The sequence below is a fragment of the Mus musculus genome, chromosome 9 (genome assembly GCF_000001635.26).
Source record: "Mus musculus strain C57BL/6J chromosome 9, GRCm38.p6 C57BL/6J".
NCBI lineage: Eukaryota > Metazoa > Chordata > Mammalia > Rodentia > Muridae > Mus > Mus musculus.
In genome coordinates, this window is record NC_000075.6 from 111,579,532 (window position 1) to 111,596,116 (window position 16,585).

The following is a 16,585-nucleotide window of genomic DNA, read 5'->3' on the forward strand; positions in this document are numbered from 1 at the left end:
ATCACATGGAATGTTGTTCCTCAGAAACTGTCTACCTTTGGTTTTTGACCTTGGGTAATTTCTCTAGCTCCTCCATTAGGGGCCGTGTGACCCATCCAATAGCTGACTGTGATCATCCACTTCTGTGTTTGCTAGGCCCCGGTCTCTCACTGGAGTGACGTGGAGATCACTGAGTCACTATCTCTACTTCCTCAGTGCCGGCATTACAACTGCATGCTACATGCCCTGTTTTTGATTTTACACAGATTTTGGGCACTGACCTCATGTCACCATGCTTATGAAGCAAGTGTGTTACAGCCTGGACTGTCTCTGTAGCCCTGTATTTTGGTTTTGAGTCTGTCATTGCCTACTGACAGTCACAACTGCTTTCAAATCTAGAAGACAATCAGAATCCAGGTGAATATCTAACCACATAGAATTCCAGGCAGAATTTGATTCAGGGTATAGGTCTATGGTGTACCCAGGAATCTCAACTTTAATAACATTCTCCACAAGAATTTTATGGTTTATAGTCAATGGCTTTACTGTTCCAACCAGTTTTCTCCTCTAAAATGATGTTGTCTTGGGCAACCTCACAGCTTTTCTGGAGAACACTAGGGATGGGAGGGGGGATCGTGGAAAATTTGGGAATGGACAGAATAATCAGGTTATGTCTTCCTTTCTTTTTTTTTTTTTTTTTCACATTTTTTTTTCCATTTTTTATTAGGTATTTAGCTCATTTACATTTCCAATGCTATACCAAAAGTCCCCCTTACCCACCCACCCCCACTCCCCTACCCACCCACTCCCCCCCTTTGGCCCTGGCGTTCCCCTGTACCGGGGCACACAAAGTCTGCGTGTCCAATGGGCCTCTCTTTGCAGTGATGGCCGACTAGGCCATCTTTTGATACATATGCAGCTAGAGTCAAGAGCTCAGGGGTACTGGTTAGTTCATAATGTTGTTCCACCTATAGGGTTGAAGATCCCTTTAGCTCCTTGGGTACTTTCTCTAGCTCCTCCATTGGGAGCCCTGTGATCCATCCATTAGCTGACTGTGAGCATCCACTTCTGTGTTTGCTAGGCCCCGGCATAGTCTCACAAGAGACAGCTACATCTGGGTCCTTTCGATAAAATCTTGCTAGTATATGCAATGGTGTCAGCGTTTGGATGCTGATTATGGGGTGGATCCCTGGATATGGCAGTCTCTACATGGTCCATCCTTTCATCTCAGCTCCAAACTTTGTTTCTGTAACTCCTTCCATGGGTGTTTTGTTCCCACTTCTAAGGAGGGGCATAGTGTCCACACTTCAGTCTTCATTTTTCTTGAGTTTCATGTGTTTAGGAAATTGTATCTTATATCGTGGGTATCCTAGGTTTTGGGCTAGTGTCCACTTATCAGTGAGTACATAAGGCCTCAACAGATTCAAAAATATTGAAATTGTCCCATGTATCCTATGTCTTCCTTTCAATGGCTTTCTTTTTTTTTTTCATAAAAGCATACACTAGCAAGATTTCGCTGAAAGGACCCAGTTATAGCTCTCTCTTGTGAGACTATGCCGGGGCCTAGCAAACACAGAAGTGGATGATCACAGTCAGCTATTGGATGGGTCACACGGCCCCTAATGGAGGAGCTAGAGAAATTACCCAAGGAGCTATAGGGAACTGCAACCCTATAGGTGGAACAACAATATGAACTAACCAGTACCCGAGAGCTCTTGTCTTTAGCTGCATATGTATCAAAAGATGGCCTAGTCGGCCATCACTGGAAAGAGAGGCCCATTGGACTTGCAAACTTTATATGCCCCAGTACAGGGGAACGCCAGGGCCAAAAAGGGGGAGTGGGTGGGTAGGGGATTGGGGGGGTGGGTATGGGGGACCTTTGGGATAGCATTGAAAATGTAAATGAGGAAAATACCTAATAAAATAAATAAATAAATAAAAAAGCTGCAGAAAATTTATAACAATGCAATTATCACTGTCCATAGAAATTAAAGAGGGTTGTGCCTAGCAGAATCTAGTCAAGAATACCTCATGAATTCTGTTCCTTGATTTGCCAGTTCCCATCAGCAGTCCTCATTGTCTCTACACGTGATGGACTGGGTTCCCTCAGAAGCATGTGTGACGTCTTACCAGTTCTCCCATTTGTTAATGGGTCAGAGAATCATTTAGATAGATGAGAGTCACAGCTTGACCTGTAAAATTTCTGTACCAGGAGCAAGGCTTCATGAGCTTAGTCGGCAGACCACGGGCTTCCTGGGCTCCAGGGTCAAACCTAGTCCCGAGAGACTTCTCAGAGTGTACTGTGCATGATGAAGTTGGGATACATAACTACATTGTCTAAGCTCATTTTCCAAAAACGAGTGGAGGATGGATAGATGATGGGTACAGGTGTGCAGGGACAGGAAGGAGAGTTCTGCAGCATGGTAGGGTGACTATGGTCAGTGACAGTTACATGATGATACTTTTATGTCTAAAAATAGTCATTAAAGATCATTCCCAATGTTCCCAACACAGAAATGATAAATCTTTAAGGTGCCAGGTGTGACAATTAGCCCAATTCAATCAACATACACTATAAATATTTATTAAGCTAGCGTGTAGTAGCTTACAAATGCATGCAATGATGTGTCAATGAAAAATAAAACTAAGACTGGGGAGAGAGCTTGGTTGGTGAGGAACTTAGCTCGTTCCCAGAGATCACATTAAACAAAAATAAAAACAAACAAAAGCAAGGAAAACAAAGCTGTTCAGCTGAGTATGGCGGTGCATGCCCATAATCCCAGGGCTGGCATAGCAGAGACATGTAGATACTTAGGGCTTGCCAGCCCAGTCTTTTTGGTGAGTTTCAGGCAAGAGCTTATTTCAAGAAATAAAAATAAACACAAAGGCAGGCAATTCCTGAGAAATGATACCCAAAGCTATTCTCTGCCCTCCACATGCACATGAGCATATGTGCATATGTACACACACACACACTCACACTCGTGCACACACATGATGTTCACATACATGTATCCACACACACACTTTAAAAAAAAATGAAAGCTTAACTCCTTAAATTCAAAGGGTCTTCAGAGAGGACACTGACCAACATCAACATAGGGTGCAAAGTACAGGTGGGAGCCAGGCTGGAATGGTCAGCCTCTCTGGTCCCAGCCTCTACTTTCTACCCATATTCTTAATGCTGGTTTTCCTACCCAGTTTCCCAGAAGACAAAGAATCACAAGCAAGAACCAATAACTGGCTTTATGTGCCTCTGCCCTGAATTTTCAAGATTTTCTCTGGGATTGGCATTTGCCCCCCAACTTCATGCTTCTTGCTCAATTTCTCTAAATCTAGAGATTAAGATTTTACCTCTTTAACCTTTAGCCCCCAATCTCACAGGCAGACTTCTGCAAGTCGGATGCTGATGCTGACTCCTGTAGAACCTTCCTTGAAGTCCCAAGACTGTTTCAGTGTCCCTCTGGGGTGTGTTCTAGCACCAGCTCTCCCCATCCAGCACCTCACACTAGACTGTAAATTATGTCTGCTCTTCCCTCCCAGCACCGTGACCCCTTAAGCTCAAACAAGAGACAACTCCCTGAGAAAACATCCTAGAAAAAGCCATATGTAGGTTAAAGTCAATGTCAAATTCAAGAGAGATGAATTTAGGCTACCCATCTCCTGGGGTCCTTGCAAATATTAGTTATTTGCTCTCATTTAGACACTAGTTAACCAGACACATGCTTGCTTGCTCTCATTTAGACACTAGTTAACCAGACACATGCTTGCTTGCTCTCATTCAGACATTAGCTAACTAGACATATGATTGCTTGCTTTCATTCAGACTCACCCACAGAATGTCAGAGACTTGAAGCTTCCAAGAGCCTGGTGATTCACAATTCTAAATCCTTATCTGGTGTTGAAGAGATGTGTTTTTCTCTGAAACTCCCTCTCTCTGTTTAGGCATTCTGTCATACACAGTCATTAATTTATACCTTTCCTAGAATTTAATAATATTGAAAAAGCAATTCCTCCTTTCTCTATCTTGGTTCCTAAGGCTTTCTTCATCCAAAACCTGCCATCTCTTCTCCCTATCCCCCACCCCCCAAAATGGCCATTATCACATAAATCTGTTTGAAGAGAATTAATAAAAATGAAAAATGGCTTAGATGTGAGAAGTTGACACAGAGTCTTTGAAATGGACATGACACAGCCACTGAATATGTATTTGAACCCTTCACTCTTCCTCTCCATCCTTTGTGTCCGAGTTCCCAAAGTTTATATCTTTTGATGAAAGATCAACCTGGCAAAACCATATAGGTTATTTCTACTGATTAAAAACAAACGGTGCCTGGATAAGAATAAGAAGTGATGACTTCAAGCCTTTCTCATCCTCATAGCAGTAGAGATGCTGGGGGTAGTTACATTGTGAGTGCTGAAGGTAGAGTTTCCCAAGAGAGTTTACAGGGGGAGGCAGAGATAACTCAGTGATTCTAGAATTGTATGAATACAAGTTGAGGTATGTTCTCTGAAATAAAAAGTCCAAATAGAGTCACTAGAGGAGTAAACATCACAACCAAGGAACACTGAGATATGACTGAGAGGATGAAGAAATTCAAGAGGTAGAGGTCTGTGTGTATGAATGTGCAAATGCATGTGTGTGATGGGGCAGGCAGGGGGTGCAGAATGACACAGACTACAGGAAGCAAAGGACACCTGTCTGTGGTGCTGTGGTCCTTTTGCTGAAGGGGAAAGGACTGTAAATTAAACAGAAACCAGCCAGAATGGGGTGGCACAAGTCTTGAGTCTCCACAAATAAAGTTTGAGATCACAAGACAAGGGAGGACTCTGTGTCTTTGAAGCCAGCCTGGGGACTAGGAGGAACTTTCTTCATGCTCATGGTTAGAGACTCAGACAGCTTGTGTAGCTCTCTAGACATGTGGGGTCATGTCACTGCATGAGTGACTTACCTAAGACTTGAGCCATGGCCAAGTGGTACCAAGCTTTGCATTCTAAAACATTCAGTGAGTTCACACTCTCCTGATATGTCTGCCTTCCTCTCTCTCTCCCTCCTTCTCTCCTTCTATCCCTCTATTCTGAAAGGAAAGAACCTACTTTCAAAGCTCATTGGAGTTGGACACAGTGGCACATGGCTATAACCCCAGCACCCACTGGCCAAGGCAGGAAGATCCCAAGTTTGAGGCCAACCTGGGCTATGGAGTGACACATGGCCAGCCTGGGCTACAAGTGACACATGGCCAGCCTGGGCTACAAGTGACACATTGTCTCACAACAACAAAGCAGAACAAGAAAAAACCCAAAGTACATTGGAACTGAAATAGTAACATGTTTATCATGTACTGAATATTGATTGTCCTCTCTCGTAACCACCTCCTAGAAGCCCAGACTTGATTGTCCCTATTTTCAATATTAGGGAGCTAAAGTCCATTGTTAATCTTTGTGCTCTCTTGTTGGATGAGAAGCAGGTAGGGAACCCTTGCACCTGACTCACTGGTTTAGATGTAGCTATGAAAACTGCACTGTGGCCTTCACCCATCCATGTTTCACCCACAGTCAGCTGTAGGGAACAGTAGTGGACACAAAGTTGGAAACACTTAGACCAGGTAGCCCCCTGCCAATCTGGTACAGATCCCACAGGGTGAGTTTACTAGGTTTTTGATGAGGGAGTAGGGAATGAATATTGAGCTCATTCTGAACATGAGGCTCAGGAGAGCCCCTCATGCTGGTCAGAGGCCAGGGAAATCTGACTTCATTCTTTATGGGGAATGGGCTTGGGGTGGGAGGGGTGGGGAGGGGGGAGCAGCAGGGAGATGCCCTGATCCGCTGATAGCTGGTATCAGCAGGGTGTGAGTTAATATGAAGGACTATGAAGACATTTGCACCACTGACCTGTGGTAGTAAGGCTTTCCTTGTTCCAAGGCAGATCCGTAAGGAATCTACTGAAGTCATGACTCATCTGCTCTGACTTTTGGTGGCTGGCTTTGATATCTGAGCCCCCCCTTTCTTTTTGTTCCCAAATTCTTATTTCCAACATTCCTTATCTGCTACTCCTTGCCTTCTTTCCCAAGAAGGTACGCAGCATGTTCCCCTGGGTAATTATGCAGCAGATAAGAATAGTATCTAATCAAAATGATTTTTCCCCCTTATGGTTTGAGGAGGAAAAGATAATTCACAAAGTCCCAACTCATTCAAGGAAAAATACCCAGTGCTTTCTGTATTGCTTTGAGTATGCTGGTCAAGTTGCTGGCTTTTAAAAAGGGAACCTGCAATGCCTTAGTTATAAATAAATAAATAAATAAATAAATAAATAAATAGATAGACAGACGTATGTCTGATTTATCACTTTGGTCTCCCAGCCTACAAAATATAGGCATTTCACTTCTGGGAATGAATGGCTCTGCTTGCCTGCAAGCAGGTTGTAAATGTTGGAGTCGTGACCAGACATCTTGGCTTTTAATGGCCTGCAACCAACAAAAAATAAACACACAGAGTTACGACAGCCTGCATAGAGCCAGACACCCGTCGGTGTCCCTGGTAACATTCAGTATTGCTCTGCAACTGCTGTTCAAAAATCCACAGAATTCAGAATACTGTTCTAATGGAGATAGTTCATCTTTAATTTACTTCTGGTGTATCTCTTCGTGTGTGTGTGTGTGTGTGTGTGTGTGTGTGTGTATGGGTATATGTGGAGACAGAGGACAGTTTTAAGCATTGTTCCTGAGGACTCATTCACCTTGGTTTTTGAGGAGCTATCTCACACGGGCCTGGAACTTTATGAGTAGACTAAGGTGCTGCTGGCCAAGGAGTTTCAGAGATCCATCCATCTCTGCCTCCCTAGCTCTGGGTTACAAGCTTGTGCCACCATGTCTCCTCCTCCTTCTTTTCCTCCTCCTCCTTTCCTTCTTCCTCTTCCTCCCTCCTCTTTCTCTCCTCCCTCCCTCCCTCCCTCCCTCCCTCCCTCCCTCCCTCCCTCCCTCCCTCCCTCCCTCCCTCCCTTCCTCTCTCCCTCCCTCCCTCTCTCCCCTTTTCTTCTTCCTCCAAGCAGGCTCTTGGGAATTGAACTCAGGTCCTTGTGCTTGCAACACAAGCAGGTTACCACTTGAGCCCATCTCTAGTACCTCACTGCAAATCCCACACAGCCAAATGGCCATCTCAAGGAGCTCAGTATGGTTCACTCTTGCCACTCTCAGTTCCATTCCTATTTAGTCAACCGTGGGCCATCCTCTGAAGGTCCCACGGTAGTCACAAGGCCAGAGAGATGACAACTTAGAGATTGGGACTGTCTCTGATGAAACAGAGTCCACCTGAAAATGCCATCTCCTGCCTGGGCATTCTAGGACGAATCAGTCAATGCTTACACCCCAGACAATGAGTTCATGCCATCTCCTGCCTGGGCATCCTAGGACGAATCAGTCAATGCTTACACCCCAGACAATGAGTTCATGCCATCTCCTGCCTGGGCATCCTAGGACGAATCAGTCAATGCTTACACCCCAGACAATGAGTTCATGCCATCTCCTGCCTGGGCATTCTAGGACGAATCAGACAAGGCTTACACCCCAGACAATGAGTTCATGCCATCTCCTGCCTGGGCATTCTAGGACGAATCAGTCAATGCTTACACCCCAGACAATGAGTTCATGCCATCTCCTGCCTGGGCATTCTAGGACGAATCAGTCAATGCTTACACCCCAGACAATGAGTTCATGCCATCTCCTGCCTGGGCATTCTAGGACGAATCAGACAAGGCTTACACCCCAGACAATGAGTTCATGCCATCTCCTGCCTGGGCATTCTAGGACGAATCAGTCAATGCTTACACCCAAGACAATGAGTTCATGCCATCTCCTGCCTGGGCATCCTAGGACGAATCAGTCAATGCTTACACCCCAGACAATGAGTTCATGCCATCTCCTGCCTGGGCATTCTAGGACGAATCAGTCAATGCTTACACCCCAGACAATGAGTTCATGCCATCTCCTGCCTGGGCATTCTAGGACGAATCAGACAAGGCTTACACCCCAGACAATGAGTTCATGCCATCTCCTGCCTGGGCATTCTAGGATGAATCAGACAAGGCTTACACCCCAGACAGTGAGTTCATGCCATCTCCTGCCTGGGCATTCTAGGATGAATCAGACAAGGCTTACACCCCAGACAATGAGTTCATCCTGGAAAGTTTGCCCAGTGAAGGAGAAAACTCAGAAGCGTTGTGTGGCGGGAGTGGAGGGTGGAGACTGAAGCAAAGCTTGCCACAAAGAAACCAGACTGGAATATCTTTGTGCCAAGGTTGACATGTGACATGCTCCAAACAGAGCTTACACAGAGGAACTGAAAAGACAAACATATGCACTGCACAAAGGACCCATATGAGGTGCCAGTCTGGCAGGTACAGGGTCCATGGAATGGTCCCCATCCCAGCTCTGAGTCACCACCTCCTTGAAAGTGGTGGATTTTTTTTTCTGCGATAAACTCTCTCTGCCTCTATGCACCCTATAGGATTCCTTTAGACTCCAATCCACACCTATAAACAGTATCCAGCTGTCATTATCCGAACCAAAGATAAAAAAAATAAATAGAAAGAAAGAAAAGAAAGGAAAAGAAAAGAAAAGAAAGATGCCATGATGCAAACTCTGAATAGTGCTCTAAGAAAATCAAGTGTCACTTAAAGACAGACTCAAGCAAAGCTGACCTGAGGTGGGAGGCAGGAGACTGACCCTAATAATCGAAGCTCGATTCTTCCATCAATGCTAATTTGAGGATTAACTAAACCTTTTGATTATCTATTAGACAGTGAATGCCAAGTACATTTAATGCTTAACCTTCGTGGACATCCTCACATTCCATGGGCTGTGCTAAAGACGTGCTTTACAAAGGTCCCAGACCAGCATCAGCTTCATCTTCAGACTAGATACATACACTCTTTGGCTTCCCCAAAGATCTGTTCTATAAGACACTTGGAAGAGGACTCAGCAGGTAGCTCACATGTTAGTCCTGCAGACTGGTGAATGTGTAAAGGCATTTTTAAGTCATCGTTCTAATGATTCCTTAGAGATTATTGTTGTTGTTAGTAGTAGTAGTAATGTGTGTGTGAGAGAGCAATATGTATATGTGTATGAGTATATGTATGTGTGTATATGTAAGTATAAGTATATGTAAGCCCCAGAGTAAAAGGATGAAAGGAGAGAACTAACTTCCAAGGACTGTCCTCTGATCTTCATGCACACTATGGCACACACACACACACACACACGTACACGCACACACACGTACACATACACACATTTTTACCTCATTTCCAAGTCTTCATTCTCCTGTGGTATAAATCTGTACAAGGCAACGTAGGTGTTCATCTGTAATGGGTCTTTGGAAAGAGGTCCCTGCCAGAGAAGATAAAGAGAAATGAGCGAGGAGAGACTGGAAATGGATGTGAATCTGTGACTGCCATGCAGTGCCTGTGTGCAGCTCTCAGGAGTCACCCAGCTGCTGTGACTGAGGCTTCTCTCTTAGCTTGCTTTTAAAATTATATTACGGCACATTAAATTATATTTGAGAAAGGGTTTCCTCTTTGCAGCCCCGGCTGGCCTAGAACTAGCTCTGTAGACCAGGCTGGCCTCGAGAGAGAGCCACCTGACCCTGCTCTGGAGTGTTGGGATTAGAGGCGTGTGCCACCACACCCAGCTCCTTAGCTTACTTTTAATTCTGGGGTTGGACTCCATTACAATCTATCTGAAATGGTCAGGACATCTCAGAAATAGTTATTTTCTTCAGGTGATCTTTTCTTTGACATAGTTCTTCATGAAAAATGTCAGAAATGGGGATATTTTCTCCCTATTTTTTTCCATTTTCAGGTATGTGCGTGTATTATGCATATATGGGGCTTACATACTTGCAGATGCATGTGCGTTTGTATGTGCATGTGAAGGCCCAAGGCTTACGTTAGGACTCCTCCCAGTCATTCACCTCCCCTCTTCCATGAGGCAGCATCTCTCAATCTCCCTTGAGGGCTTGCAGATGGACCTACTTTTGCTAGCCAGCTTGCTCTGCAGATTCCCAGTTTCTATCCCCTGAGGCTGCAATTACAAGTGGGCCTCTGAGCCCTTCTGCCTTTAATGTGGGCCATGTGGATCTGAACTCTGGTCCTCAGGATTGTGTAGCAAGCGCTTTAACCACTGAGCAGTCCTCTCCTCTGCCTCAAATAAGAACACTTCCTCTAAAAGTAAGAGAGACATGGGAACAGGTATAAATAGACTTTGCTTCCCAAAATCCTTTTGTATGTTTGTGTGCATGCCTATGCCTATGCACAAATGTGCCACTATACATGTAGTTCCCGTGGAGGACAGAATAGGAATCAGATTTTGTGGAGCTGGAGTTACAGAAGGTCGTGAACCACTTGATGAGGCTGCTGGCTACGGAACCTGGCTCTTCTAAAAGGGTCATATGCTGGCAATTTTTATGCCAGCTTGACACAAACTAGAGTCATTGGAAAAGGAAGAGCCTCAACTGAGAAAATGCCTCTTTAAGATCAGGCTGTAGGCAAGCCTGTAGGAGATTTTCCTAATTAGTGATTGATGGGAGAGATGGGAGAGGGTCCATCTCATTGTGTGTGTGGTACCACCCCTGGTCTTGGGTTCTATAGCAAAGGAGGCTGAGCAAGTTATGAGGCGCAAGCCACTAGGCAGCACTCCTTCATGGCCTCTGTGCTAGCTCCTGCCTCTGGATTCCTGCCCTGTTTTAGTTCCTGTCCCAACTTCCTTCCATGATGAACAGTGATGCGGAAGTGTAAGCCAAATAAATCCTTTCCTCCCCAAGTTGTTTTGGTCATGGTGTTTCATCACAGCAATAGTAACCTTAACTAGGACAGACATTGGTTTCAGGATAGTGAGGTACTGCTGTGACAGACCCAACCATGTGCTTTTGCGAAGATTGTGGAAGGGCTGGAACTTTGGGCTGGAAAAGCCACTGAGTGTTCTAAGCCTGATGAGCATTTTTGTGGGAATTTGGAAGTTAAGACTGTTGAGAACCATGCAGAGAATGGAGGCCTGGCTTGTGAACCTTCAGGGGGAAGTGTGAGAGAATCTTTTAATGACTCTACAGGGCCATTTGCTATTTTGAGTTAAGAATCTGTGGTTCTGGTTAGCTGGGACTGAAGAATCAGGTGGAATTAGTCAAACACCAGGGGCACTGAAGTAAAACCTTTGTTTTACTGGGACAATTGATGCTGGTTAGCTGGAGTGAAGAAACTAGTGGTGATTAAGAAGAGACCAGCATCACTGAAGTGACATCTTCTGGGATGTGTTTCCTCAGAGTCAGCACACAGAGGCTGTGGCTCAGAGGTTTAACCTTGTGCTGGCAACTGAACTCCGTAGTGGAAGATTCCCCCAGGTGGTAGTGGTTTTGAAGGTATGAATGGCTCATGGAGAGCAGCAGAGGCTTGGCATTATGGTAGGGCTGGAGTCTCTGAAGAGAACCCAGGAGAGGCTATTGGTGAAAGGACAGCCCAGTTTCACAAGAGATTCCAGCATTTGGGGGATGACAGTATCATGGGATGATTGACAGAAGCAGGCATGCAGTGAAGCCAGCCTGAGCTGAGGAGACAAGGTGTGTGTGTGTGTTGCAGCTGGAAGGGCTGGAGAAATCACCCAACTCCATGGAGGATCACGAAAGAGTATCAATAAACCTCTGATATCGGACACTGAGTTATTTACATGGTTGGAGTTTTCTTTTGCTCTATTCAGATTGTGAACATGATATGGTTTTTCCCTCTTGAAGTGAGGAAGTATTTAGCTTAATTTTAATTTCTACAGGAGTCCTCTGAAGAGATTTTTAAATGTTCAAAAGAGAGTTTGGATATTTTAAAGACACTGACTATTTTAAAGGCAGTGAACTTTTTAATGTGTTTGAATTTGTAAAGACTGTGAAACATTTAAAGTTATTTGTGCTTTTAATGGGAGGTCTTGGGGGTAAATGAGAAAGGAAAGGTAGTGGCTTAGGCTCAATAGTGATGCATTTTTGTGTCAAGATGAAATGGAACCCTCCACTGGGGCCCCTGTGTCCCATCCTATAGATGACTGTGAGCATCCACTTCTGTATTTGCCAGGCACTGGCATAGCCTCACAAGAGACAGCTATATCAGGGTCCTGTGAGCAAAATCTTGCTGGCATATGCAATAGTGTCTGCATTTGGTGGCTGATTATGGGATGGATCCCTGGGTGGGGTAGTCTCTGGATGGTCCATCCTTTCGTCTCAGCTCCAAGCTTTGTCATTGTAACTCCTTCCATGGGTATTTTGTTCCCTATTCTAGGGAGGAATGAAGTATCCACATGTTGGTCTTCCTTCTTCTTGATTTTCTTGTGTTTTGCAAATTGTATCTTGGGTATTCTAGGTTTCTGGGCTGAGCTGAAGGGTTTGCAACCTTATAGGTGGAACAACAATATGAACTAACCAGTACCCCCAGAGCTCGTGTCTCTAGCTGCATATGTAGCAGAGGATGGCCTAGTCTGCCATCATTGGGAAGAGAGGCCCCTTGGTCTTGGAAACTTTATATGCCCCAGTACAGGGGAACACCAGGGCAGTGGGAGTGAGTGGGTAGGGGAACAGGGCGGGGAGAGGTTTTAGGGGACTTTTGGGATAGCATTTGAAATGTAAATGAAGAAAATATCTAATAAAAAAATTAAAAAAAAAGGAAAAGTAACCCACGGTGCTGGCGAGTTTTATGTCAACTTGACACATGCTAGAGTCACTGGGGAAGAGGGAGCCTTGGTTCAGAAAATACCTCCATAAGATCAGGGTATTGGCAAACATGTGGCGTATTTTCTTAATTGGTATTTGACACGGGAGGCCCTGACCCTGGGCAAGTGTTCTAGGTTCTGTAAGAAAGCAGGCTGAGTAAACTCTGAAGTTTTATATCAGAAATAGTAATCGTAATCCTATTTAGAACAGGCGAGAAGTGCTCTCAACCACTGAGCCATCTCTCTGGACCCTTAAAACTGACTTTTTATCAGTCAGCTGAAAGTTGCTCTATAGTATATCAAAGAGCCCCGTGTACACTCACAGCAATCGATTCATTTCTGGTGAGGAAAAGGCATAGATTTTTGGTACTGGCGTGGTAGTTTATGTCACAGTACCACTGTCTACTGACTTTGAAATCTTGCAAATGTGATAATAAAATCTGCCAGCTTTGATAGCTTACTGCAGCCTGCCCAGTACTTTATTACTTGCATTAATATAACTAGAGTTCACCACAACCCTGTGAGGTAGGCTTTACTATAGTCCTCAATTTATTAGATTACAAAGAAGTCTTATAATATCATATAAATATTAGCTGTTATCACTAACTCAAAATTGTAATGCTATAGATACATTTATATCTTACAATACACAAGCTAAGTATATACATTTATATTTTATAATATATAAGCTAAACTGATATATTCCATACATACAATTACACAATACTTTTGAGTACATTGTATAATATAAGAAATATATTCTATGTATGGATATAAAACATAAGACTTGTACACAATTAAACTGTAGGTTTTGAACCTTGAACTCTTCTATTAACTAACTAACTAATTAATTATTAATTAATGTGTGTGTATAGCATGTATACTCCAAAATTTACATGTGGCGGCCAGAGGACAACTTAACTTGGAGAATTGGTTCTCTCCTTTTACCATGTGTGTTCCGGGGACTGAACTTAGGTCAGCAGACTTGGCAGCAAGCACCTTTCCCCACTGAGCCAACTCACAGGCCCCTCATTCCACTACAGTTTAAAGCTCAGGAACCTTGGACAATATTGCCTGAATCTATGGTAGTCATATGTGTATATGTGAATGGACATATCTAATGCAATAATACATTCTTGTAGAGCACACAGTGCCATCATAATATGATTTGGTGATTAACACAGAATATGTCTCGTGGTAACACACGACAAAAAAATGTGCATGTCATTAATACAATGTCTATCCTTTCCACCTTTTATATACTGTGCTTCTATTCTGTGTTACTTATTATGTGACATCACATTATGCGTCACTGCACTTATCATCAGGCATGTTACATTTTTCTTCAAATGATTCTAAAAGATAATTTGGCACTAAACGATTCTACCAGCTCCCAAAGGGATTTTGGGATCCACTTTGATGATGGCTGACAACTTGATCTAGGAACTCTCTCCTGCTCTGGGATGTCTACATACCTGGTGGTTTGTGGTCTTCATTTGATCTCTGAAGTCATCCATACCGTTTTCTGGATATGTAAACACTGAGGGAAGAAGGATAGCACAGGAGTTTTGTGTAGCTCGTAGCCATGTTTGGGGACATGGATGAAAGGGCTGTTTTGATTCTCCCCTGAGCCAGAGCTTATCATTGGCCTCCTTACCTTCCTACCTTCATTCTTTCAGGTCCCTCATCCTCATGCAGCATCCTGCTAGCCCTAGACAGCATCCCACAGTCTGTGTATACTCAGAGATGCATCCCCAGCATCACTGGCCAACTGTGTGTTTGGAACTCAAGTCTTTTCTAGCAGTGTTCCATCAGAAGCAGAGGTGTGTTCACTCTGTGGAACCACTTGAGAATCATAATTTTGTTGCCTTTGAACATTTGCCTTTCATAAACACCAGAATTTTAGATTCAATACTACAATGCTAGCTTTTTAATGCTGTCATTATTCTGTCTTGAAGATTAAGGCATTCAATTTAAACTTCAGAACATACTCCCTGACTACATATACCCAACATACCAAGGCTATTGCCCTGATTTTCTTTGAGCTTATTTTTGGAATGTGTAATTCTCTTCCATTTGTGTTGAAGGTATCACCTTAAAGGCATTGCCTTTGACAAGGAAGCCTCTTAAGATGGGCAGTTCTCACTGCCCAGGTGCATACTTGCCTAGAGGTCCTCACAGAAACTCAGTGAGCTTGACTTGCCAGATCTGGTCCATGACCACAACCAACCTGCCATTCTCACTAGATGCATCTTCCTTAGGGTAGTAAATTGAGGCTGATGGGTCCAAAAGTAAGGTTTGGGTCTGTAAATTAAAGCCACTGGGATGGCTTGGCAGTTTAGAATAACATGTTTATTCTTTTTTTTCTTTATAATACCAAGAGGAGGTCAGTACAGGATGGTACATCCCACAGGAATCTGTATAACTTGGCTCATTGGTGTAATCATTCTCTTTTGTTCATTCATTCTCATAGTTTTGTAAAAATCACCCTGTGTGTGCATGCATGTGCACGTTACACACCACACATGTCCTCCACCCATTGAACTATCTCACCAAATCTCTATTGCTATTAAAACAGACTGAGGAACTTCTATGTTAAAAAACAAAACAAAACATTCAAAGCAAGAGCCCCCGAAGAAATACTGGGGAGACTTAATTCTCCTGTGTATTCAGTTTATAATTCCAGAGTTTACAGATGTGCTTCATCCATCCATAGTCTACAGTATCCAATTTAGACTGATTGCACAGTTTTTAAATGTCATAGTATTTTATTCTGTTATTGAATATCTATCTGATCTTCTAGTTCAAAATATGTGTTATTCCTGTGAGCTATTGAGAAAATTATTTGAAGTGACTTTAAGTTTGTTTTTAGATATGCAATGAAAAGAAGAATGTAACCAGAAGCTGTGGAAGTTTTAAAATCTATTTCCCCAAGCCATTGCTTCTTTCAAAAAATGTATTTGTAATTATTTAATTGGCATGTGAGTATGTGTGTGCGTGTGTATGTGTGTGCCAGAAGAAAGTATCAGATCCCCTGGACTTGGAGTTGCAGGTGGTTGTGAGCCACTCCACATGGGCTGGGTGCTGGAAACTGAACTCAGATCCTCTACAAGACAGTTGCCCTCTGCCCCAAACTGTTTTTGAAACTGTGATTTTCATTAAAAAGCAGAAAGTAAGGCAACTATCTATATACCACTCAACTGTGTATACCATGCAACTATGTATACCACACAACTGTGTATACCACACAACTGTATATACCATGTGACTGTATATACTATGTGACTGTGTATACCATGTAACTGTGTGTACTACACAATTGGATATACTATATAACTATATAGTGATCAGCCCACTATACCAACAACCATGTATAACACACAACTGTATAATACATAATTGTATGCTGTACAACGGTGTGTACTGTACATCTATATATTCTACATGACTGTATATTGCACAACTGTATACTGTACAACTGTGTATACTGTACAACCATATATACCACACAACCACATATACTATACAACTGTATACTATACAACTGTGTGTGCCTGCACAACCATGTATGCTACATGACTGTATACTGCACAACTGTTACTTTTGCTGCTTTAAAGTTTGTTTTCTTTTTGTGTGGAAAATCATTTGGTATTTATCTCATGACAGATGTTTAAAATCCATGTCCATCATTCTGGAAGCTCTGCTGTTAGCTGTTGAGAAGCAGAGTGGCTCTTCCTTTGGCTGCATCCTGAGGGACGCCTTGGTTCGCTTTTCACTTTCTGTCCCTATCACTTTGTGGACCTGTGACACCCATGCCACCTCTTTGCTTCCTGAACCAATGGCTTTGTCCTACTTATGCATGAGACTACACC

The 16,585-nt window shown here is 43.4% G+C and overlaps 1 protein-coding gene across 3 annotated transcripts in view; it reads right to left on the reverse strand.

Moving 5' to 3' along the window:
* Positions 1-16,585, reverse strand: part of Stac (src homology three (SH3) and cysteine rich domain) — a 129,152-nt gene that overhangs the window by 18,095 nt on the left and 94,472 nt on the right. For all 3 annotated transcript variants that reach the window (XM_006512016.4, NM_001324546.1, NM_016853.3), the window contains 2 exons: positions 14,189-14,253; positions 9,274-9,362 (listed from right to left, as the gene is read on the reverse strand). In XM_006512016.4, coding sequence (XP_006512079.1) covers positions 9,274-9,362; positions 14,189-14,253 — 154 coding nt within the window. The remainder of the gene's footprint in view (positions 1-9,273; positions 9,363-14,188; positions 14,254-16,585) is intronic.